Raw genomic sequence first — 13,840 nt, 5'->3', positions numbered from 1 at the left:
GCCTTCCAGGTACATTGGCACGGTTCAGAATTACATCTTCACCAAATGGAGTCGGCTACCAAGAGATGTTCCATGTTGATAGTCCGAATTCGTTTGAAAGGGTCTTCAGGAGAGTGGGGGGTGTAGTTCGTTCGGCCGTACATCTGCAGTAATGCAGACACGTTTCCATTCTGCACCACGGAGAGGTGCAACTACTTCGCAGAGCAGCGGTTGAAGTCTAGCCGTTAAAATTCGCACAGTTGACGAGAACCTTGGCTGGCATCAAGTGAAGACGCTGGCTCCGAATCGCCAGCAGTGGAGATCTTTTATCTCAGCCCTATGCGTCGGTCAATCGAAATCGAAAAAAAAACCTTTCCAGTACGGCTGCTGGCAGAAAGGACAATCGAGATACCTAACAAACTGCTTGCAGGAGCAACAATAGTAATAACAAACTGAAAACGGGCCTGTTGGCAGGAGCAACTTCAACATTAAATGCGTTTCGTGCTCGTCTTCGATAGTTTTAATGCGATTGGTTACCCAAGCAACCAAAAGTCTCGTTAAAAAGGTCGAACACAGCTTAATCAGCTTAATCAATGTGCTGAAGTTCCTTTTATTCAGCCCAAAATTTAAGTTCTTATTGAAACTTTGAAGTTCCATTACAGATTTGAACGGCCTTCTATTCAGCCCACAAGTAAACGTTTAATCAGCAAAAAAAAAATAATTCTCCTCTCCTCTCTCATTTTGGTCATCACCAGCCCATGTGGTGCTGCCGGTTTCTCGACATCCATCTTTATTCCTCCCATCCCCTCACTCAATTGATCATACTTAATTGATTTGTTTTTAATTTTGTTCGATACATGTCGGCACGCACGCCAGTTCTGCTTCACAATTATTTGATTTGCTTACTCAAGCAATCAAACAACCTAATGGAAAAAATTAGTCCTGGTACCAGATTTGAACCCCATCCTCCGAGTTGATAGCCGAACACGCTGCCACGACGCCACGCCTAGATGTTGCCTTACCGGCAGCTAAAGTTCGAAGTGATTATAATCTTCCTAGAATACCCTCAAGTGCAGCCATCGGCCAGCAGCAAAGACGCATGTTGATTATGACTAAAAAACATTACGAAACGGCGTATAAATCAATCATCCGTTAAAATAATATCGGTTTTAAAGAAATGGAATTCCATGTTTATAACTGTTAAGCATGAAATTATACCAATTCTTGAGTTTATCTTGATATTTAATTGATGAATTGCTTCAACTGACTTTCAATGTGTGATAAATTCGTGGTAAGTAAATACAGTTGGACGAAATTTTATAAAGTCAAAATATTTATTTTTTTCAAAAACAATCATTTGCGAGTTAGCATTAAGTTGTTTTGAGTTTGAGTTTCAAAATAAATTATACATTTCAACAATTTTCAAGCTCCAAAAAATGATTAATTTATTATATGCCCTTTTGTGTTGTTCGTTCACATTTCGTATTCATGAAATGGCGGACATGTCTCATAAAAGGTTATTTGAGGAACATTTTGGAACTTCGAGTCTATAGAAGGCTATTTGAGACCCAATTTGTAACTTTTATTCTGAAATGATGCGAATTACATGTCACAAAAAAGGCTATTTGAGGAACTTCTTGGAACTTGAAGTCCACAAAAGGCAATTTGAGATCTAATTTGTTACGTTTATACCGTGTGGATGCGAATGACATGTCACAAAAAAGCTATTTGAGGAACATTTTGGAACTTTCATGCTCACATTTGAGGAAATTTGGTACCAATTCCCTCTGGAACTTTTGTTCAGCGTAATTCGAACTTTGGAGGCACGAGTTTAAGTAGATATGAGACTTTTGGTTGCTTGGGTAATGCTTGACTTTGAAATTCTTTTTACTCACACCATGAGCGACCTTTTCCGATGTTGGTGCCGCCGTTTCAAATAAAAAAATTACAAACAAAAAACGATGAGTGTCCGGCAATGAAGATTAACCCATTTGAGGAACAGTCAAATGAGTGTGACGGAGCAAAAGGCTTCACAGTCACATCTTCACGCCTCATGACGCTGACGGATCTCAACCCTGGTACAAAGAGCTGCTCGGGTCGTCTTCTTTGGGCTTTCATCACTTTGGATCGTTGGGCACCCTCTATATTTCGTGGCCCAGCAGCTTGACGTTTCCTTTGCAACCTTTAGTATCGCATTTCCGAAAATTTTAACCCTCCTGTTTTAAACTCTGCTTTGATAAACTTGAAAGCTCCGCTTCTGTCACAATCCGTCTACTAGATCGGAGGTGATTTCATCAGACCACCTACTTTTTTTTAAGATATGGGTTTCACCAACTTGTATCCAACTTCTATTTTTCGACTTGTCCATTCTATACACTTCACTCAGGCTATACCCTTATGAAGTCTGACTCAGATCAAGGCCAGTGCAAGTCGAGAGATGCATTCGACAAACGCATCCACTAGTTGGTTAGTCGGTTAGACTGGTCAACGATCATTCATGGATTCGATGTTGCACGATCCAACAGCAACCTGTTTGCACTGAGTTGAGCTTGGTTATCAAAACCTTCTCGGCTTAGTGGTGAGTCAAAGCCAGGTAGCACGTGGCGCTAGCTAAACATTCTTTGTGGCTCTTCTAGTTTCATCTCTGCTAGGAGGCTTATCGACTTATCCTTAACAGCTCGTGATAATAAGTGGTCCATAGAACCGAGCCAAGTACCGGGGAGTGGGAGTGCAACATCTTCTTAGACCTCCAGTTTCTACAACTTTTTGATTATAATATACAGGGTCCGGCAATTGAAGTGCTACATTGGAACTAACAACTAATTTGATCAAAACAAAAACTTTTTCTTTCAAATTTAATACGAATTACATCAAAACAGATCATATTTTCAAAATCCATTGGCGCCTTACAATTTTTTTGTCCTTGAGCTCAACCACTCACTGCAGAAGCTCAAGGCCCATATTCTAAAAAGCAGGTGTTTTTTGTGGAATTTTATCCCAGGATTCAACTAGATGGCGCTTCAGAACTTCCAACCCGTCATGTTTTGTAGAGTAGACCTCGGGCTTCTGTATACCCTAGACAGCAAATTCGCACACAAAAATTGGTACCTCTATCCTTCGTAAGCCAATGCGAAGTTCTGTTGAAAAACCACCAATCAAAACCAAAATTAGGACGTGTCCACAGTTCAAGGACATGCCGTAGACCTTTTTTCGATACGTAAATTGATTGATCTACATCTCTTCAGGGTGTTCGGTTGATCTTCACCAGGAAAGTACGAGCGATTCCGACCCAGACCTTTAATAAGACAGATTTTGTAGAGTAGACTTCGGGCTTCTGTATACCCTAGACAGCCAATTCGCACACAAAAATTGGTACCTCTATCCTTCGTAAGCCAATGCGAAGTTCTGCTGAAAAACCACCAATCAAAACCAAAATTAGGACGTGTCCACAGTTCAAGGACATGCCGTAGACCTTTTTTCGATACGTAAATTGATTGATCTACACCTCTTCAGGGTGTTCGGTTGATCTTCACCAGGAAAGTACGGGCGATTCCGACCCAGACCTTTAATAAGACAGATTTCTGTCGTCTTGTGGCCTTTAATACGTTTGCATAGGTTCGTGATCTTTTTGGCAACCAAAATCTGTATTTCTGTGTTTTCACGAACCGCTGTACGGCGACGAATTCATCGGCAGAAAACACGATATTCTCCAAATTTTTCATGCGCGGACCACGTAACCTGCGCCTTCACCCTTTCTTCCCGCTCTTGCTTCTGTTCAAACGAGAGGTCTTGAAATCTTAGGATCTTGTAGGGCTGGGCCTAAAGATCATCTTCCAAGATCCGACGGCGATTTCGATCCACTGTATTAAAATCTATCGCCAATTTAGTGTTACTACGCAAAAAATTCTCTCTGGATGCATCTTGATAATTTTCATCATGGTAGGTGTAGCCACTGTAGCTTGACGATCCCCACCATACTATACTTGTGTACTTCTGATCTCCAGGTATCTTCCAAGTGCGAGCCAAAATAAAAAAAATACATACACTCATTGGACAACTCACGAAATATGTCTGTCTACCGTTTCACAGCCAAGAACTAGGCAATCAAAGCACTACGTTAAGGTTCGAGGATTATTTTTACAAAAAAAAAAACACTTGATTACAAAACTAACAAAAATATCTTCTAACATCTTAGACATAATGTTAACAAGGTGACAAGGTGTCATCTAACTTGGTTTTGTATACTTCGTAAAAATCACTCCTAAAGTTTTGTAGCAGTTCAATTGCCGGACCCTGTACACCACCAGTCTACCTCAGCACTGGACCTCTATCAGTCTACAGAGATCGATGCTAAAATCCTTATTTGGTTAAAAGACGATTCAATAGCTCAACCACCATAAGAACGGAACAAATATCAAATTCTTATTTTGTCAAACCTATTTAATAAAGTTTAAGGTATTTGATTGAATAATTTGATAAAATCTTCAAAGAAGAAAGAGCGAAAGTCAAACTGTAGAAGATGGGAATTGTATCACCTTGTTTATTTGAGTGTTTTTTTTTCTAATTTTGGATCTTAAATTTTTGGATTCAGATCAAGTTGTTGTCCAATTTGTTTCGATTTATTAAAAATCCCCTTCGTAATGTTTCAGCTCCAAGTGACAAAAGAAGGATTTAAAATTTGTCCCGGCTTTGTAGTTAATAAAATTTCTAAAAAACGCATGTTAACGGAATCATTCTTCTTAATTATTTTATATTTGGCATCAGGAAATTCGTTTTCAAACAGCGAATCTGAATTAATGTATTTTTCGTATTCCATATGTTGAGCATACTATATGCTTATTCAATAGCTTTTCAGTTTTCAATTAACAACAAAATGTATATCAAAGCGAGAATGATTTGCTGAGCAACAATGGTCACTTGTCATTAAGTTCGGATTTTTCGATTATACTATGTGTTTATCACTGAATAATATCATATCAATTGTCACTATATTGATGTATATATTATCGCTAAAACTACTGCGGAATCTGCTCGGCACCAAATAATACGCTTCGCATTTTTCAGCAACAGGAACTTGCCACCGGCTCGGATTCCGAACTGCTAAAGGCGGCCCCATCCTGGAGCAACATCGTACCGAAGGTCGAACAGCAACAACCAGGCGCCAGCACCAGTGCCCCATCCGTCAAGAACGAAACTGACGAAGAGGCGAAAGGTATGATGAATGCGATGGATTAGGGATTTTCGTTGAGAAGCTACAGAAACTTTGATTGATTTCCAGCCGCCGCCGAGTTAGCAGCCAAGAAGTCTCGCATTAAACAGAGTCTAGTCAAACGAGCACGCTCAGTAGCGATATTCTCGCTCAAACTCAAGGAACAACGAGCCAAACGGGCGGAGAAAGCAGCCCAAGAAGCGAGAGTAAGTACTGGAGGCTGTTCTCCCCAACTTTGAATATCAAGATTCATTGACGTATTTTTGTTTTTAAAACTCTAGGACGCCCTTCCTGCTCCACCCCCGGGAGGTGAACTGTCGCTTATTCCGATCGAGCAGCTGATCCAGGTGGATGACATCTTCAACCAGCGAAGCCATGGCAGCGGAAGCAACAATCACCACCACAACAACGGCTCAGGAAGTACGTAAGCTAACGCGTCACGAGTGATGAATGTGAAGAAAGTTCCATAGAGATGCACATACAAAAATAGGACGTCAACCAAAAAACTGCACCTGAGAGGCGTCGATCCTCGTTTGTACAGCAACCTTCTACTACGCACATACATACACATTTTGAGTAGTCGTAAGACGACGGGCGGGAACTTACTTGAGCGGGAGTAACTGTAACTGGTGGAAGTATTTCCAGGGCATAGACAAATACGGCAACTGGACAAAGCGAAGCTGTACAGAACGGGAAGTCTGCGAAATTAATGCTTTTGTTGAGTAAGGAGCCGGGATTCGTCATTCAACAGGTGCTGCAATGCCGAAAGACAGATAAGAGTAAGTGGAAGCTGCCTCATCACCACCACGGAGAAATCAGAGGGAAGAGAGAGATCATGTAAAATAAAGAGAAATATCACGGATAAGTAATTCGAATGATTTTAAGAGCTTTTACTTGTCATTGCTTGCAGATGGTGAGTTAAGAAGTATCAATTTCATAGAGAATTAGCAGAGAAAAAAATCACGAGTGCAATTGAAATACGATTTTTGAGAGGCTTTTACAACTTTGAAAGAACGTGATGAGCGAGTGGGATTTAAACGAACTACCTGTATGCGATCAGAAAAGCGTTGGGGAAAAATACTGAGTAGTGAAAGTACAATTCATAGATATTGGAAGCGGAATTTATTTTTGATAGATTTTTTTCCTCTTCTTTTTGTGTTTCGGGACTTGTTTTAAAAAAAAAGAATGTCTTTTTTCTAGTTTATTTCGAATAAACTTAGTATCGATAAAAATCTCTCAGAAATAAACCATCCTTCCAATTTTAAGCTTAGCTTAGCGTCAATTTCGTATTTGCTAACATTAGCAAGATTCTAAGTTTTCAATTTGCGATCAAAATGGTTGAATATTAGCTAGACTACGCCGCCACAAGCTTCTGGGCCTGCCTCTTCTTGGATGCCCATCTGGATTCCAGTCAAGCGCCTCTCTGCAAATCTCGTTTTCATCTCTTTGCACGGTGTGTTCAATCCTTCTCCACTTAAGTTCCCGAATTTCAATTTCTAGCGTCTTTTGATGACACGGGCTGTGTAATTTCACGTTTGAGATCCACTTGCTCACTTGTCCACAAGCGCGGATAATATTTCGCAGACAGCGATTCACAAATAAAGGGTGTCCACGACTAAATTGCCACACAAAATTGATTCGCAAAATTCGAGTATGCATCCGATTGCCATCAAATTTTCAGGGATTGAAAGATAACTGTTAAACATTATTTTACCATTTTACTCCTATTTTATTTACAGTCCATACGCAAATGCCCGCATCTTGGCCTTAACCCCGATCATAAGATTTTGCACAACCTGTGAATCAACTTTTTTTGCATGCAAACCCATACTTTCTTCAGTTCCTCGACTGTCTTCACTACCTAAGGTCGTTTAAGAAGGTGCTGCTTCATAATCGCCCAGTACTTCTCGATGGGGCGGAGCTACGGAGTGTTGAACATTTTCGGCACGAAATTGACCTTGGAGTAGTGGCATGAGACCAAATCCGGCCAGAAGATTGTTGGAACGTTGTGGGCCTTCAGGAGAGGAAGAAGCCGCTTCTGGAGGAACTCTGTCATGTACACCTGTCCGTTCATCGTGTCCTGGGTCACGAAAGGTGCACTCCGCTTCCCGCACGTGCAGATGACTTGCCAAATCAGGAATTTATTCGTAAATTAGGACATCTTCTAAGTGCGGACATGCTTCGGAACGCTGAACTTATCCTTGGTCGTGAAAAACAGCTGACCGGGGATCTGTTTGAAGTCGGCCATCACATATGTTTCGTCATTCATGATGCAGCATTCAACTTTCGTCAGCATGTTGAGGTACAACTTCCTGGCACGGGTTTTGGCGAACTTGTTCTGCTTCTCGTCGCGATAAGGGGCCTTGAATTTTCGAAGCCCAGCCTTAGTTTTAGCCTTCTGGACAAAACTTCGGCTTATGTGCAGCTTCTTAGCCACATCCCGAACGGAGGCGTTGAGGGTTCGGTTGCAGGCCCAACTACGCGGTTGTGATTTTTGGTGTTGTACGGAATACTTTTTCCTTCACTTCTGGGCTTCTGATCGGTTTTTGATCGTTCTTCAACAGCTTGATCACTCGCGACACCGTGAAATTCGCGATTCCCAACGTTTTAACGATGGAACGATGCGAAAAATCCTTGTTCTCGTGATGAATGCGCCAGATTTTATCACGCACGACCTGTTCTTTTGACCCCCTTTTCCGCGAGTTTTGATCACAGGACTTTAAAACTTGCAGGATGTAAACAACGCACTATGAACTAAATCCACCCAAATTTTCATTAAATTCTACTCAAGGTTAAAAAGTTGTAGCAATTTCATAGTGTGGCAATTTCATCGTGGACACCTTTTATGCTGTGTGGGTCCCATGTTAAAAGGGAAGAGTTCACAAAGAATTATTTTTGTCAACCTTGCCACAACCCCCGGGGTGGAGTACAAATACATGCATAAGTTTGAGAAGAAAGTTACGCTGTAACTATACTTTTTTGTCGTCATTCTCCAGCTCTAAGATTGCATGGTCGCTATCTATTTGTGGCTATATTGTCTACTCTGGAGATCAAGTCTTCTATCTGAAGCCCTCCTGCTTTGAGGTTCAGTGGGAATGTATGGCCAGCGTCACGCAAACTTGTAACGTCCTTGTTTCTTCTTGCCAGCGGCTTCGGCGTAGTGGTTAGAGTTCAAGTCATCTACGCCAAAGTTCATGAGATCGAATCCCGGTCATGGCATACATAGTACACTTTCTGTGGTCTGGTGGTTTTAGCATTTGTGAGATGCTAGCCATCATTACTTCGAAAGATGTGCGCTTAGAAAGAGACGAACCAGCCCAAGGCTGAAAGTCTCTATAAAAAGAAAAAAAAATAATTGTTTCTTCTTTCTTCTTCCTCTACTTCTTCTTCTTTTTCATTCTGATGATATTTGCCGGATAGCCACTACCGCTTTTCCGCTCGACGTTCCGGGATGCCAGGCTCCGGTAAACATTGCTGATAGGCACATTTTCTTCCTGAAAATACACTGTATCAAAAAATAGTCCGTACAGCACGTACCTTGACATCCAAACAATCAAAAAGTGCACTTTTTCAGTCAATAAAAATACTAAAATTACATCATTCGCTGCAGAAACTAGTGCTTTTTGTAGATCAGTGTTAAAAATGTTAATGAATTAAGCCTTAAAAATAATCCTATTCATTTTGTATAGAAACTCCCAAAAACGACGTCAAAAAATTGTCCGTACACTGAGGCCTTTGTCAAATATTAATCAAGTAAACAGTTAGATATATGTCAGTCTGTCAAACGCAGAAACGTGAGTTGAATTTCAGCAAAGACAATTTCCAGTGGGCTGAGCGATAAATACGGTGAAATGAACTTTATTCAGCATAAATCAGTAGATTTTCGTGTTTCCGGATGTCAACGGGTATTTTTTTGTGAGAAGCAGACATTTTCCTGTTAGTTAAATCCACAAAAATTAACAAGAAAATGTCTGCTCCTCACAACAAAATATCCGTTGATATCCGGAAACTGATTGTTGACCTGAAGAATGACAGTGAAAGTTTTTCCGAAATTACAGATATAGTAAAACGGCCACGATCGTCGGTTCAGTATGTCCTTCAGAATTTTAAGAAGACTAACTCCCTGGAGACTACTCCAGGAAGAGGCCGCAAACTGAAGCTTACGGATCGTCACCGTCGCATCATTGTCAAGGAAATCAGTCAGAATCCTAAAATCAGTGCCCCGAAACTAGCCTGACAGCCTGAAGAATTTTGAAAACATGCAGGTTAATCCTCAAACGGTACGGAACATACTTCATGAGAAAAAATACCGAGGTCGTGTTGCTCGTAAGAAGTCGTTTGTAAGAATAAGAAAAAGCGGCTGGAATACGCTCAAAAGCATGTCCTGGAACCGAAAGAGTTCTGTTCACTGACGAAAGCAAATTTAATATTTTTGGATCTGACGGACATGTAAGAGTATGGCGTAATCCAAATACTGAATTGGATCCGAAAAATTTGCGACCGTCAGTTAAGCACGGTGGTGGCCATGTAATGGTGTGGGGTGCTTTCAATGCAAATGGCACCGGAAACTTGAAATTCATTCACGGAGAAAAAGAAATAGATTTATCAGTCATATTACGCGTCTACAGGAATAGAAATATGATTGTTTGGTTCTGTATGTATGTTGGTAATCCACCATGGGTGCACGGATTCACCGCAGTTTCTGCCAAAGTATGGGTTCACATATGTACATTCCTTAGATTATTAATTAGTTCGACAAATCTCCAATGCAGCGCGCCACCATACCCGGACCCCATGGCTTCGTATGAGCTGTTATGTGGTGAATGTATTGCGTGTGTTGATGTAGGTATATTTTGGAAGAACGAATCAATCAGGTGGGCTAGTTTACTTACAGGTATTCCGGCATCCGTGTATATACCTGGCCAGCTGGCAACTGATTGAACATTCCAATTATATAGTCAGTTATATAATGAAACACATCTTACCTGTCGGCCCGCTAATGGGATTCGAACCCAAAAGTTTTTCTTGCCGATACCGGGAATCGAACCCAGTACGCCTGGCGTACCAATACCAGACTCGCGCCAGCCTATCCACTAGACCACATCGGCGCTTCAGAAATATGATTGTTTGGTTCTGACCCGAAAATACGATCAAACCAACCATCAGCTTATACGGTTAGTCTACAGGTAGTTAGTCTTCTTAAAGTTCTGAAAGACACACTGAACCGACGATCATGGCCGTTTTACTATTCTATGCGTAATTCGAAGACAAGTAAATAAATAAATTTCGGACAAGCTTTTACCGTCATTCTTCAGGTCAACAATCAGTTTCCGGATGTCAACGGGTATTTTTTTTGTGAGGAGCAGACATTTTCCTGTTAATTTAATCCACAAATTGTTGAAATCTACTGATTTATGCTGAATAAAGTTCATTTTACCGTATTTATCGCTCAGACCACTGTAAATTGTCTTTGCTGAGATTCAACTCACGTTTCTCCGTTTGACAGACTGACAAATAACTGTTTACTTGATCAATATTTGACAAAAGCCTCAGTGTACGGACAATTTTTTGACGTCGTTTTTGGGACTTTCTATACAAAAGGAATTGGATTATTTCTAAGGTTTAATTCATAAACATTTTTAATACTGATCTACAAAAAGGACTAGTTTCTGCAGCGAATGATGTAATTGTAGTATTTTTATTGACTGAAAAAGTGCACTTTTTGATTGTTTGGATTTCAAGGTACGTGCTGTACGGACAATTTTTTGATACACTGCAGTCTGCTGTGATTTTTTGCAAGACATCCATGAATTTCGAAGGTCCGTATAACGGACTTGCACGTAATTTTCTGCGCCATCTTTGATCAACCTGATAGTACCCGAGCGAAAACTAGCGACCCGTTTCTAGGGAGTCCCGTGAGTAATTCGCTCGTTGAGAAGTAAAATTTACGCTCTCCACTGCTTTATCAGAAAGGTATTGAAATCATTCTAATTTTTTTCAATCGGTCGATAGGCCGACTTCCGCTGTCTCACGGAAAATGGCTTATTAGCTGGAGAGGTTTTTTTTTCTTTTCGCTGATGAAAACCACTTCTTTTTAAACAGTCCTTTTCCAGGAATGAGAGTAACCTATGAAAATTTTTGACACTGTTGATCGCAAGTTGAAATGGAATTGAATGTTCAGAAAATAAGTAAGAAAAATCGCATAAACTGTGAGACATGCCAATACCATGGATAAACAGCTTAAATATAGTTAGCAGATTAATATTGCGCAACTTGGACTCAAAAACAAGATATACTTGTTTAGTTTTCAAAATGGTTTCGTTTGATTATGAATGCTGATTAGGTGTTTTCCAATACACGGAAGCTTATCAAAGTGTCTTAGAATAAATTCCAGTTGAAGTGTTAATGCTTTTACGAATAATTATTCTTAAATTGAGTTTGACAAATAAGTGTGAATTATTGCATTAAAATAATCAACAAACATCTCCGTCTAAGCTACCGAATCATACAAATTATGTACAAGCAACAAATAGTTCAAATAAAGAAATCTTTAAGCAGCAATAATACTTATACAGTTATGCAAAATCGCTTAAATTAACTTATTTTCATTATTTATTTTTATGAAACGCTACTGCAAAGCAAATGCTAACGAGGTTGTTTAAAAGTCTAATACATTTGTAACATTACTGGCAGCATATAAAATAAACCTAAAGGCAAGTCCATACACTGAATAAACATGAATCCGTCAAGTCAATTAACGCCCGAACATGAGCACCCCTGAGGGAGAAAGAAAAAAAATTGACCCATTCCCAAGCCGTCTCGCATCAAAGGTGGAAACACTAAACAGAAACCGAAACTCCTCAGTGGATATTTGAACGAATCGCAATTCTGACTAGACCGGTCTAAAGCGCACCCCAGTTGAAACTAAGTCAAACAAAAATTCATTCAAAGTTCACCAATTCCACACATAAAAATATCTATACACATCTTTGTAGATACCGATTCTACCAGCAAAATTATGTCATAACAATTAACGAAACCAAGCAAAAGCTACGTAAACTTCTCTATCCATATTGTAGGTTTGATTTTACCACAACTATCTAAGAATATCTCCATCTTTATCTTTAGCCTTGTAAAATCTTTCCCCTAGATCCTAAACAAATGAGAAAAATGATTAAAAAAAATGTATCAAAAAAGAAAGATATACAAAATGACAAAAACAATGTTCTAAACCTACTCTTACCAGTACTGAATAGAGACTATTGATAGTTGATAGAAGAACAAAAATAAAAATGCTTACGTATTGCGTTATACCAAAATTGTCATGTCGATAATGAAAGCGACAGTTTTGTTCCTTAAGTTTTGTGTACAAATTTTGGACTTTGTATAAAATTAAAAAATAATTCAAGAAAAAGTGAGCAAATTGGCGAAACCGTTAGTGAGAAACACTAAAACTTGTAAAAAAAAACCAAACAAATATTAAACGTTGATTAGTTAAATCAAATATTGGATATTGACTGTAAATTTTTTCAGTTGGGAAATAAAACTGTTGATGTTACTTGATTATTGGTGTTTTATTTTTCAACTCATAATCAGAAACTGAAATCAGGATCTGAAATCTGAATCTGAAATCTGAATCTGAAATCTGAATCTGAAATCTGAATCTGAAATCTGAAATCTGAATCTGAAATCTGAATCTGAAATCTGAATCTGAAATCTGAATCTGAAATCTGAATCTGAAATCTGAATCTGAAATCTGAATCTGAAATCTGAATCTGAAATCTGAATCTGAAATCTGAATCTGAAATCTGAATCTGAAATCTGAATCTGAAATCTGAATCTGAAATCTGAATCTGAAATCTGAATCTGAAATCTGAATCTGAAATCTGAATCTGAAATCTGAATCTGAAATCTGAATCTGAAATCTGAATCTGAAATCTGAATCTGAAATCTGAATCTGAAATCTGAATCTGAAATCTGAATCTGAAATCTGAATCTGAAATCTGAATCTGAAATCTGAATCTGAAATCTGAATCTGAAATCTGAATCTGAAATCTGAATCTGAAATCTGAATCTGAAATCTGAATCTGAAATCTGAATCTGAAATCTGAATCTGAAATCTGAATCTGAAATCTGAATCTGAAATCTGAATCTGAAATCTGAATCTGAAATCTGAATCTGAAATCTGAATCTGAAATCTGAATCTGAAATCTGAATCTGAAATCTGAATCTGAAATCTGAATCTGAAATCTGAAATCTGAATCTGAAATCTGAATCTGAAATCTGAATCTGAAATCTGAATCTGAAATCTGAATCTGAAATCTGAATCTGAAATCTGAATCTGAAATCTGAATCTGAAATCTGAATCTGAAATCAGAATCTGAAATCAGAATCTGAAATCTGAATCTGAAATCTGAATCTGAAATCTGAATCTGAAATCTGAATCTGAAATCTGAATCTGAAATCTGAATCTGAAATCTGAATCTGAAATCTGAATCTGAAATCTGAATCTGAAATCTGAATCTGAAATCTGAATCTGAAATCTGAATCTGAAATCTGAATCTGAAATCTGAATCTGAAATCTGAATCTGAAATCTGAATCTGAAATCTGAATCTGAAATCTGAATCTGAAATCTGAATCTGAAATCTGAA

General features: G+C 38.9%; 1 protein-coding gene across 8 annotated transcripts in view; it reads left to right on the top strand.

The window, feature by feature from the left end:
- The window catches only part of LOC129749946 (anoctamin-8-like), a 178,348-nt gene extending 165,597 nt beyond the window's left edge, over positions 1-12,751 (top strand). For 7 of the 8 annotated variants that reach the window (XM_055745093.1, XM_055745094.1, XM_055745098.1 and 4 more), the window contains 3 exons: positions 5,044-5,191; positions 5,258-5,394; positions 5,470-12,751. In XM_055745093.1, coding sequence (XP_055601068.1) covers positions 5,044-5,191; positions 5,258-5,394; positions 5,470-5,616 — 432 coding nt within the window. In that variant the 3' untranslated portion in view covers positions 5,617-12,751. The remainder of the gene's footprint in view (positions 1-5,043; positions 5,192-5,257; positions 5,395-5,469) is intronic. The other variant, XM_055745095.1, reaches the window with a different exon arrangement.
- The last annotated feature ends 1,089 nt before the right edge of the window (positions 12,752-13,840 follow it).

This window comes from Uranotaenia lowii, chromosome 2 (assembly GCF_029784155.1).
Source record: "Uranotaenia lowii strain MFRU-FL chromosome 2, ASM2978415v1, whole genome shotgun sequence".
In the NCBI taxonomy this organism is placed as follows: Eukaryota; Metazoa; Arthropoda; class Insecta; order Diptera; family Culicidae; genus Uranotaenia; species Uranotaenia lowii.
The sequence above is the reverse complement of the archived record's forward strand: the minus strand, read 5'-3'. Positions and strand labels throughout refer to the sequence as shown.